This window comes from Hyperoodon ampullatus (assembly GCF_949752795.1).
Source record: "Hyperoodon ampullatus genome assembly, chromosome: 17".
In the NCBI taxonomy this organism is placed as follows: domain Eukaryota; kingdom Metazoa; phylum Chordata; class Mammalia; order Artiodactyla; family Ziphiidae; genus Hyperoodon; species Hyperoodon ampullatus.
The window spans coordinates 28,439,602-28,452,327 of record NC_136930.1 but is presented as its reverse complement, the minus strand read 5'-3'; the positions used below and the strand labels follow the sequence as shown (position 1 = coordinate 28,452,327).

Sequence of the window (12,726 nt, the reverse complement as noted above, 5' to 3'; positions counted from 1 at the left end):
GGCTTTCTAAGTTAGATGTTTTGGAGTTCACCTCTCAGGTACAAGTCTTTAAAGTTGGGGTGCCCAGTGTGAGGTTCAAGCCCTTCGTTCCTCAGGGAGAAGCTCAGGGTTGTGAGTTCGCTCCCAATACTGGGTCTCCACACCAAAGGTGGGTTTACGGGAAAATTTTGTCTCAGCCTCTCCTACCTGTTTTGGATGTGGGTTTTTCCTCCGTTGTCTGATGTGGAGGAGTCACTCAGCTAGTTTGGGGGTTTCTTTCAGAGGAAATTGTTGTATATGTAGCTGTAGATTTGGTGTGTCTGTGGGAGGAGGTGTGTTCAGCTTCCTCCTATGTTGTCATCTTGAACCAGCACTCATTGGGGACCATTTTAGAGGCTGCCTACCACAACTAGACTCTGAAAACCTTGTAGACCATGTTAAATATTTTTTTATTTTATTCTAAAGGTTATAGGAAATCATGAAAGAGTTTTAAACTGAGAATTCATAAGATCAGATTTGAGTTAAAAAATAACTTTTTCTAGTGTCAAGAATAGATAGGCTAGAGTGGATGCTGGAAACCAAATAAAAGATCATCACTATAGGACAGGTGAGATAATGTGGTGGTTTGAACTTTAGTGGTAGCCATGGAAATGGAAATAAAAGGATATTAATGATGTAAACTAAGGGGACCTGAAAGATAGCTTTGATGTGGGAGTTCAAAGGAAGAAGTCAAGGATGATTCTCAGTTTTCTGGCTACTCTAGCAGTGTGGATGGTGGTGCTATTTCCTGGGATAGGACCAAAGAAAACAATTTGGAGGGATAAAGGAGGAGGTGAGTTATCTTTTGGGGTAATTAAGGTGAATATGATGAGATAGCCAAGTTAACATGTGGAATAGACAGTAGTTTGATAGGTCTGATTTTTACCTTCTGATGCCTGGGCTGGAGATCGAGATTCAGGAGACTTTAGCATATGGTTGTAAATGATGCCATGGTAGAAGTTGAAAGTACAGTTGACCCCTGAACAATGCAGGGGTTAAGGGTGCTGACCCCCCCAAGCAGTCGAAAATCTGCTTGTAACTTTACAGTCCTCTGTATCTGTGGGTTCAACTGTTTAGTACTATAGTACATATTTATTGAAGAATATCCACATATAAGTGGACCCACACAGCTTAAACCTGTGTTGTTGGAGGGTCAAATGTATTTAATAGTAAGGTGAGAAGAAGGCCTATCACAGAGGAATTCCAGCATTTAAGAGGAGGAGGAGCTGGCAAGAAGTTAGAAAAACCAGGAGATGGTGGTGACACATTCCTTTACATCTAGTGATGAGTTTGTATATTTGAATGCCTTTTAGCTTAAAATCATTATAATCAGTGTTGACGAAAAGACATATCTAAGAGATAGCTTGCTTCTTTTGTTCAACAAATTTTTTTTTCGACAAATTTTTTTTTCAGAATTCATTGTATGGAAGGCATTGTGCTGAGTAATGGGTAATGTACAAGGTGAATACCATGAAGGGGAAAACTGAGTGAAGTGGACTTGAGGGAAGCAATAGCTGTTTTGGCTGATACTTGAGATGCCTGTTATACTTCATGTGGAGGTAAATGTTGTTTGGGCAGCAGGATATATGATTCTGAAGTTAAGTGGAGACCTCTGGGCTTTTTAAAGTTTGCATGTTTTTGGCATGTTGATGGCATTTAAAGCCATGAAACAAAATGAGATCACCAAAATGATATGTATAGAGAAACGAAGGTCTGGGATTAAACCCAGGACACACCTGGGCAGTGAGGTTTTGGAGATGAAGAACCTACAAAAGAGAAGGAGCAGTTATTGAAATAGGAGTAAATTCAAGAGAGTAGTATTTCAAAAGCTAAGTGAAGAGTGCTTCAAGAGTGAGAGAACACAGCAAATACTGAGGAAAGGGGTTGGATGAATTATAAAAAGATGAGGAAATTTGGGGGATTGATGGCTATGTTCATTATCTTGATTGTGGTGATAGTTTTACGGGTTTACATATATCTTAACACATGGTACACATTATGAATATGCAGTTTATTTTATGTCACATATCTCAATAAAGTGATATTTTAAAAATTTCTTACATTAACCATCCATTTATGATTTTTTTTTTAAAAAAAGAGGGAGTGAACAGCTGTCAAATGCTGTTGATAGATCAAGTAAGATGAGAGTTTACTAGGAAGTAGCATCCTTGGTTGCCTTAACTAGAATACCATCAGTGGAGTTGTGGGGATAAAAGTGATTTGTGTGAGTTCAAGAGAAAATGGGAAGAGAGGAAGTGGAGACAGAGCTCTAGACAACTTTTTGAAAGAGTTTTGCTGAAAAGAGAATTTGGAAAATGAGACTGAAGGGAGATGTGAAGTCAAAAGGAAGCTTTTTGTTTGTTTGTTTGTTTGCGGTATGCGGGCCTCTCACTGTTGTGGCCACTCCCGTTGCGGAGCACAGGCTCCGGACGCGCAGGCTCAGCGGCCATGGCTCATGGGCTCAGCCGCTCCTCGGCATGTGGGATCTTCCCGGACCGGAGCACAAACCTGTGTCCCCTGTATCGGCAGACAGACTCTCAACCACTGCGCCACCGGGGAAGCCCTGTCTTGTTTTTAAGAAGGGAACAATTACAGCTTACAAAGATAGTATAGCTTGTTTTTATACAGATGGGAATAAATTGACAGAAAGGAAAAAATTGATGTGAAAAAAAGGGAAGAATTGCTGCAGTGATATCTATATACTCCTTTGCCATTGGTCTTGAGAATTCTGGCCATAATTATGAAAATTAATTTCTAAATCTGTTTTGATATGCTCTTTATTTTATTCATGGTTTATTTTAAAACTGGATTTCATGGATCACTTTTGAAGTTAGCTTTATTTAAAGCCATGTATATTTTTTATGTGTAATTACCATATTTGATATCTTTAATCTTGTCTGTTCTTAAGGTTGATATTATATTGGTGTCTCTTATTTTATTTCAAGAAATTATAATATCCATGCTTCCTCAAATAAAATGTAGATCTTCCAGTCCAGCACTTATCAGCATAACTGTGATTGTTACATAAGCTACCACTATCAGCTGTTGTTAAGAATCTTTTCTTAGCAGGATATGCTCTCCCTATAAAATAATTATGTGAAATAGTTTCACTGAAGAATTTGACAAAGTAAATTTTGAGCTTCCAATACTCTTAGGATTGATTGTCTTGGGGGTAGGAGAAAATTGATGTAATCTTTGCTTGGGATAGCAGTTTCTTCAAATTTTCTAAGTTTGTTAACCCTGACCATAATTCTTTCCATAGGTGATGGGAAACCCTGGAGCTTTCAAAAGAAGTCTTTTATTCTCTGCCTTGTCTTATTTGGGTTTTGAAACTTATCAAGTCATTTCCCAGGCTGCTGTGGTTCATGCCGCAGCCAAAGGTAAGCCTAAGGTAAACATCAGGAACACTTAGAGTTCTTTGTGTTTGTTATATTTTGTTAATAACTTATTATTTTTGAATAGATAATGCAACTAACATGTTAGAGGCTAGGTTATTTTCTGCTTTTCTCTACTTTTCTCTACTTGTCTATATGTCTCTACTGTGGACAGACAGATATATATATGTGTATATATATGTATATATATATATATATATATATATATATATATATATATAATCAGACTGACAACTAGAGAAAAGCAGAAAATAATCTAGCCTCTAATATGTTAGTTGCATTATCTATTCAAATATATAAAATGTCTTCTAGCAGCTAGAGCTCCTTCAGTGAGAAACACTCAATACTTTATAGTTTTATAGGACCCTTGGGCTAAGAATGTTTTTTTATATTTTTAAAGGGTGGAGGGGTTGTGGGGCTGGGGGGGAAGAATATACCACAGAGACCATATCTGGCCCACAAAGAATATTTGCTCTTAAAATATTTACTCTCTGGATCTTTATAGAAAAAGTTTGTCAACCTCTATTTTTTAAAATATTTATTTATTTATGTATTTATTTATGTATTTATTTGGCTGTGCCTACTTTATAATGATACAATGATTCTTTTGCTTCTTTAATGCCGAGGTGTTAATTCTTCTTGATGTAGTTAAGAAAAGTCCAGTTACTTGGAGATAAAAACATTTTATTTATAAACAGAATGCAATTTGGCACTAAATATCAAATAAATGGCTGAAAAATAGAAAAATTCCATCAAATTTTTTATTTTTTAATTTAGAAAACTATAGATATATAAACATAAAATAAGACTTGCCATATTTAAAAAATTAAATTTAGTTAAACCAGTTGTGTATGTAGACAGAGCCAAAATTCAGTCTATTAGAGAAAAACTTTTAATTTATGAGTTAATAAGCCTTTTTGTTTTTCACAGTCCTCACTTTTTAACTATCAAGAAGGTACTTGGGAAAGAAGAGATTTTATTTTGAATAGATGTTCTTATTAAAGTTCTAGTAGATGAAGAATTTGAGATTAATTAAAGAGTACTAGTTATTTGTTGATTTCATTTGCCCATGACTATTCTTATATTTTTAAAAAAGCAGATACTTGAATTGCTACGTTTTTGTTTTATTTTTTCTTTCGTTTAATATATCATTTATTTTCATGAAAGACAAAGTAGAGGACTTGGTTTTGTCACTGGCTCAATGACATATTTTGGCAAATACTTAAAACTCAGCTTTTTAAAGCTCCCTAGACTTTTCATCATAACTTTAACTCTCATAGCAACCTTGTAAAGTAGTTAGGAGAAGCCATATTTTCACATTACAATATTAATTTTTTTTAAAGCATCCTTGAGAGACGTGCCCAGTGGTTGCACTTTTAAGATTTTTGTGTGCGTGCGCCCCATTATATTAATTTTTGTAAAGAAACTCAAAAAGTTAAACTTCTTCAAAGTACCAGAGCAGAGACCTTACCTATTTCTTTTCATGTCTATCACACTTAGTTTCAGTGAGCTTTAGCACCATTACAGAAATGAGTGCAAAGTTTTAGGGCTTCCCTAAGGAACAAAATATGGCACTTTGAAAGGCAAAGTCAAAATTATTTATAGCCTTAATGATCATAGTTGGTTTTTTCAGAAGTGTCCTAATGACAGAAAATTACTGCATATTTGGTAAATTAAAAATAACATTTTAAGGTGCTAGGCCCCTGTGAGGCCTGCATGATCTGGGGTGTGACCTTGCACAGCCACAGTAGTACAGGGTAAGGGGGAGTGTCAAACCGTCAACTGTTTCCTGACTTTGTACTTCAAGGTACTTTGATGTGGCTTTCCTCCATTTTCTTCCTCCACCTCTTGAATGAATGGCCATGAACTGGGCTACAGGAGTCCTGTGGATCACCAAGTGGGTAGGCTCCCTTGCCCAGAGATTGCTCTGTGTCCCAGCCAGACTCACACATCCTGCTGAGCAATGGCTGACCCTTCACTCCCGTTTCCAAGATGGCTACTGTCAAGTGTGAACTTATTAAGAATTTCACTTCAGAGGAAACCGTTCATCACAATAAGATCTCCATTATAGGAAGTGGATTGGTTGTCATGGCCTGTGCTAATAGCATCTTATTAAAAGGCTTGAGTGATGAACTTGCCTTTGTGGATGTTGATGAAGGCAAACTGAAGGGTGAGACAGTGGCTCTTCAGCATGGCAGCCCTTTCATGAAAATGCCAAATATTGTTTCCAGCAAAGATTACCTTGTCACTGCAAACTCCAACCTAGTGATTATCATAGCAGGTGCATACCCAAGAAAAAGAGAAACACACTTTGATGTAGTCAAGTAAAATGTGCCCATCTTTAAATTAATGATTTCTAGTATTACCCAGTGTAATCCTGGCTGCAAACTGATATTTGCTTCCAATCCAGTGGATATCTTAATTACGTAGCTTGGAAGTTGAGTGCCTTTCCCAAAAACCATGTTACTGGAAGTGGCTGTAATCTGAAGTCTACCCATTTCCATTTCTTCATTGGGCAAAGGCTTGCTATCCACTCTGAAAGCTGTCATAGATGGATCCTTGGTAAACGTGGAGACTTAAGTGTACCTGTGTGGAGTGAAGTTAACATTGCCGTGTCCCTTTGAAGGATCTAAACTTAGATATAGGAACAGATAAAGATCCTGAACAGTGGAAAAATGTCCACAAAGAAATGATTACCTATGGCTATGAAATGGTTAAAAGGAAAGTTTATATTAATTGGGCCATTGGCCTAACTTTAGCTGATTTAACAGAAAGCATTTTTAAGAGTCTTAGGAGAGTTTCCACCATAAGTAAGGACCTCTATGGAATAAATGAAGTGTTCCTTAGTGTTCCTTGTATTCTGGGAGAGAATGGTATTGCACACCTTACAAAGATAAAGCTGACCCCTGAAGAGGAGGCCCGTTTGAAAAAGAGTGCAGAAAAACTTTGGGAAATTCAGAAGGAGCTCATGCTTTAAAGTTGTTAAAGCTACCATTCTGAAGTTATTGAAGAGATAGTAGTTATAGGATTGTTTAACAAACTTGAATAAACCTGAATTCGTAAAAGTTGGAAAAAGGAAATGGGGTATAGTGACTCCCCTGTTTATTTAGCCCTCCAGCTTTTTATTTAGCATCCAGATGCTGGATGATACTTATATTTTTTTGTTTTTACTATTCCTAAGTAAGTGTATCTGACTTTGTTTCCATTGTCATACCAGCTGTGACTTTCTTCTTCTGCTTCCTGCTTCTGCTTTTAAGGACTCTTGTGATTATACTGGACCCACCTGGCTAAGATAATGTACTATTTTAAGGTTAGCTCAGTAGCAACCTTAATTCCATCTACAAGCTTAATTCCCCTTTGCCCTAGTAACCTGTACATTTTCACAGGTCCAGGGGTTGAGATATGGACTTGTCCGGGGCCATTATTTTTGCCTACCACAAATATCGACTAAGAATGCTGAGACTATTTACTTCCTACTACTTACTCTTTAAGAATCTTTGGCTTTTTATAACCCAAATATGGAAAATGAGCCACTGATAAAAATATAGAATAGAATGAAAGCAAACTTAAGAAAATTAACCGGCCATGAGAATATTACTAAACTATAGCACCCAACCAGACTGAAGTAGGATTATAGAGGAAAAAAAAATCTTTATTTTAGGGTTTCCTTGCTGTTGTCATTTAATTTTTCTTAAATTAGTATAATTACATGATGATTTTAACTTAAAAAATACTTCAGTTTACATAGTTGTGCCATATATTTATGAGGTTATTTTTGCTGGTCTAGATTTTAATTTTTCATAAAACTTAAAAAAATTTTAGTGCACATGTAACATGTAATATTGTACACCAACTGTACTTCAATGAAAAAAAATTTTTTTAGCCTCACATACACTATGATTAAAGCATACTAAGATAAATAATAAAGTAACTTTACTGAACATATTGGAATGTTGGCTTATACATAAGACTAAGTAATACAGCACCCTTATAGAAGACATAATTAAATGTGTATGTTCATTAGTAATAATTGGAATATCTGAAATTCAGACTAACTGGGTTTTTTAGTAACTAGTCAACTTTTTTAGAGCATTACACTGTCTATAAGTTTTATGGTTTTTGTTGTAATATCTAAACTCATTAATGAGTTGGTTGGAGTATAGTGCCTCTGATTTAAGTTTCAGGTTCTCTGTGTAGTTAACTTCATCTAAATTTTTTGATGACAAATTTGACTCTTTTTCCATAACAATGTCTGTATAAGTTAGATCATAAAAAGAATCTAGTAAAACAGTGTGTTGCATTCCACGCAAATTAATAATTTTCTGTGCTTTAAGTGGATATCATATCATTTTCTGCAGTGGATTTTTACTTCACAGCGGCAACAATAACAAAGGCTTTGTGTGGAGGGTAAGGGTACCATAAATTCCTCACAGAAAATTACTTTTTTCCTTTTTTAAAATGTGTCATATTAAGTCAGTACCAGAATAAGTTTTCTAATTTTTTATTTTCCAAGGTTTTAATAAATCACTTATTATGTGTGATAGCTTCATACTTATTTCTACTATACTTACATCTCAATTGTTCAGAATTTCTGATCTTTCTTTATAGGTGATTTCTGTATCTAATTTCTTTAGCTTCTATATAAAAGTGTTCACGTTTCTTAGAATTATTGCCATCTGGCTTGGGAAGACCTACTTTATTGTTTCTTTTTCTTTTATAGTCTTCAAAGTTGAAGAAATCCTTGAACAAGCAGACTACCTATATGAAAGTGGAGAAACAGAAAAACTTTACCAGTTGCTATCCCAGTACAAGGAAAGGTGGGCTATGTATGATAGGCCTGGTTTTGCGGTTTCCTGAAATTTTTTGTTATTTAACAATTAAAATATTCTTGGTGCTTGGAATTTTTATAGTTTTTAAAAGTTTTTACTTCAAAATAATGCTTCTTAGAGTTTAATTTATAGTATGATTTTTTTCTTAATGTTAAGTGACTCACAAGTGCTACATATATCTCATTGATTCAGAAAAGGTGGTTCTACTTATTCTAGTTGAATGTTGAAATTTTTTTTCATTTTGTTACTTTGCTTTGAATACAAGGTAGTCATTGAATAGATGTTTATCTTATCTATATTGTATATTTCTCATTTCTTCTAAATTTCATATTAAAGATTTGAATGAGCTAGGATGATTTTTTGTCACCATTGAATGATATCTGTGTTATCACTGTGAAGCACAGTCTCATAGAGGAACTAAAAATACCTCCTTTTTCTAATTTTAGTATTAGCTTACATGCTTATTCTGCTGTATTAATGTGCCCTCGTTTTTGGGGGAAGGATGGAGAAGGAGGGAGATTCAGCCCAATAAAATAAGTCAAATCAGGCTAGATGGCATTTCCAGATCACTGATTTTCCTCATCTCCTGAACTAAAAATATTGAGTCATTTTCAACTACCTTTCAGCTACCTTTCTTAGATTCCCCAAACCAGTTTTCCCCCCAAGACCCATCAATTTTACTTCCTAAATATCTATAGGATCCAACTTTCCTTCTCCATTGTCCCCTAACTTGAGGTGGTTGGCTTGGTATTTTATAGTCATTTTAGTAATTACTTGAAAAGTAAGCTACGAGGTAGTGATTCCATATTCATTGAATTATAAATATACTATTGCTACCTTTAATTTCATTCAACTTTATGTGAATAGTATTTTTGTTAAGAAATGTATAATGTAGTAGGCTTAAAGACAAGCATTTAATAAAAAGGAATTTAAGGTTAGTTTTTAAAGAAATATTCCTAACTTTTAATCTTGGTTTCTGTTTTATTTATTAGCCATTTCAAGTCTTATATAATTATATTTAAATGGCAGTTCTTTAAGGAGTCCAAAGCTGTAAATATTACATGCATCATGGCATGGATGATACATTCAAAGTTAAGATTTATTTTGAGATTACAATATATTTAATCATTCATTCATTAACAGATATTTACTATATATTTTTTTGTGTGCCAGGTACTGTATTTGGAGCTATGGATACAGCATTTTGTTTTATAGAGCATGATCTTGTCTATAAATTTATGTATTTTAGGATACTGTCTGAACCAGTTAATTAGCTGTCTGAAGCACAGTGCCACTGAAGTCAAGCTTCAAGTTATATGTTGAATTTTGTAGGGAAAGTGTTCAGAGAATTCAAATACAGATATTTTCTAAGGAAGTTAGTATTTTAGATATTATAAGTAAGTTAATGTTTATGTATAATATTGGATATTTTGTAGGAAATTTTGTCAAATACAGTTTTTGTATGGTAGAAAATAATAAATTTAACATGAAAAATGGATTTTGATATCATATTGCTTGCGGTATCCTCACTGTCCTGAAAGACCATATGTATTCATTAGTGATATGACCTTTAACAATTTTAAAATTGAGCTAAAATGGTTGTTGTTTTATATTTATTTCAAATCAGTGAAGATGCAGAGTTACTGTGGCGTTTGGCACGGGCATCACGTGATTTAGCTCAACTCAGTGGAACCTCAGAAGGGGAGAAAAAGCTCTTGGTGTATGAAGCCCTAGAGTATGCAAAAAGGGCACTAGAAAAAAATGAATCAAGTTTTGCAGCTCATAAGGTGAGGTGCTTACAGTACTGTAACTGTTACCGTGTACTGAGAGGGACATTGGTCTGTACTTATCTATTGTCTCTAATTTACATAGGAAAGAAATAGCTCTCTTTTAAAGAAGTAGGGAAGAGGTTTATTTTTATAACATTTTTTTCAAAAAGAAGTAGTTCTTTTCTTGAACATTTATTCTAAGTTCATTAGTATGTTTGATAAACTACTTTTGTGAAAGCTTATTTTTAAACCAAAGTGTTAGTAGTTTCATGAATTACCTCTATCTTTATTTCTAGTAGTACAAACACTGGACAAATGTTTTCTCTTTTTCCTCACATTATATTTCTGTTTTATGTGGAGGTAGGAGTATAGCAGCTGGACAGCTGAGATCTAGTATAACTTCTTACATGTAACTCCACTAGCTTCTGGGTTTCCTGACTGGTTTAGAATGTTATTCAGTGGATACTGTGGGGAGACTAGGGGACATTATTGGTATTTTGGATTAGGACTTTATCATACTAGACTGTCCTCAGTGGAGCCCCCAAGTCATTGTGACAACGAAATTCTGTCTCCATGCGTTTCCAGATGCTCCCTTTAGGGGATGGTTCTCTCTCCCCCCCACCCCCCACTTCCACTACTACTTGTTTATATTAAGGATTAAACATACAGACCGTTTAAATTTGCTGAGACTTGTTTTATGGCCCAGAATATGGTCCATATTTGTAAATGTTCTTTTTGCACATGAAAAGAATATTTATTCAGTTGTTGTCATTCAGGTCAAGTTGGTTGATAGTGATAGTGGTGTTTGAATCTTCTATATCCTTACTGATTTTCTGTGTACTTCTATAAATTATTGACAGAGGGATGTTGAAACCTCCAAGTATAATTGTAAATTTATCTGTTTCTATTTGCAGTTTTCTTAGTTTTTACACCATGTATTTTAAAGTGCTGTTATTAGGATTATAAACATTTAGCATTGTTATATTTTCTTGATGTGTTGACCTCTTCATCATTGTAAAATGATCTTCTTTATCTCTAGAAATATTCTTGGTTTTATAGTCTACTTTGTCTGATATTAATGTAACCACTCTTGTTTTCTTTTGATTGTTAACATGTTACATCCTCTTCTGTCCTTCTACTTTTATTTGTGCCTTTATATTTAACATATACTTCTTGTAAGGAGATGCTAGTTCTTGGTTTTATTTTTACTTGTTTTATATTCTTCACATTATATAAAATTCACCATTGTAATGAATACACTTCAGTGGTTTGTAGCATATTTTCCTATGTTGTTCAACCTTCACGACTATCTAATTCCGGAACACATCCATTACCCCCAAAACAAATCCCATATCTATACCAGTTTGTCCCAGTTGTCTCCTGCTCCTGTCCCCTGGCAAGCACTGAACTACTTTCTGTCTCTACTAATTTGCCTATTCTGGACATTTCATGTAAATGAAATCATACAATATGTGGCCTTTGTGTGTCTGGCTTCTTTCACTTAGCCATGGATGAACAACGTTCATCCATGCTGAGTATATGACAGTACTTCATTCCTTTTTATGGCTGAATGATACTCCATTGTATGGAAATACCATTTTTGTTTATTCATTTATCAGCTGATGGGCATTTGGGTTGTTTCCACTTTTTGGCTATTATGAATAATGCTACTATAAATAATTCTGTACAAGTTTTTCTGTGAACACCTGCTTTTATTTATTTTTTTAATTGAGGTAAATTCACATAACATAAAAGTAACCATTTTATACATTTCGCATTCTTATACCATTGGCATTTATAAATTTACAGTGTTATGCAATAGTTACCTCTCTCTAGTTCCAAAACATTATCATCACCTCAAAAGGAAACCCTCTACCCATTAAACAGTCACTCTCTATTCCCTCTTATTCCCAGCCCCTGCCAACCACTAATCTGCTTTCTGTCTCTATGGCTTTACTTATTCTGGATATTTCATAGAAGTGGAATCATACAATATGGGATAATTTGTGTCTGACATCTTTCACTTATATTGTTTTTGAAGTCCATTCACCTTGCAGCATTTATCAGTACTTTATTCTTTTTTATGGATGAATAATATTCATTGTATACCACATTTTGTTTATCCATTCATTAGTTGATGGACATTTATTTCCACCTTTGGCTATTGCTTATAATGTAGCTATCAACATTCGTGCACAAGTATTTGTTTAAATATCTGTTTTAAATTCTTTTGAGTATATACCTAGTAGTGGAATTACTGGTTCATGTGGTCATTCTATGTAATTCTTTTTGAGGAACTGTCAAATTATTTTCCAAAGTAGCTGTACCATTTTACATTGTGACTAGCAGTGTATGAGGGTTCCAGTTTTTCCACATCCTTGCCAACACTTGTTATTGTCCATTTTTAAAAATTATAGTCATCTTAGCAGATGTGAAGTGGTATCTCATCATGGTTTTGATTTGCATTTTCCTAATGACTAGTGATATTGAACATCTTTTCATGTACTTATCGGACATTTGTATATATTCCTTGGAGAAAATGTCTATTTAAATTCTTTGCCCATTTTTAAACTTGTCTTTTTATTGTTGAATTGTAAGAGAATATTTTCTGTATACTAGTCCCTTGTTAGATATATGACTTGCAAATATTTTCTCCCAATCCTGTGGCTTGTCTTTTCACTTTCTTAATAGTGTTCTTTGCAAAAGTTTTTAATT

General features: G+C 34.4%; 1 protein-coding gene and 1 pseudogene across 2 annotated transcripts in view; both read left to right on the top strand.

The window, feature by feature from the left end:
* The window catches only part of RMDN1 (regulator of microtubule dynamics 1), a gene marked incomplete at its 5' end in the record, with an annotated part of 36,875 nt that overhangs the window by 11,538 nt on the left and 12,611 nt on the right, over positions 1-12,726 (top strand). Inside the window, 3 exons of the mRNA XM_079722755.1 lie at positions 3,281-3,398; positions 8,134-8,230; positions 9,870-10,029. Of these exons, the coding sequence (XP_079578881.1) occupies positions 3,281-3,398; positions 8,134-8,230; positions 9,870-10,029 (375 nt within the window). The remainder of the gene's footprint in view (positions 1-3,280; positions 3,399-8,133; positions 8,231-9,869; positions 10,030-12,726) is intronic.
* On the top strand, positions 5,394-6,390 carry LOC307065745 (L-lactate dehydrogenase A-like 6A; annotated as a pseudogene). The gene has a single exon. The product of its transcript is annotated as an L-lactate dehydrogenase A-like 6A (transcript).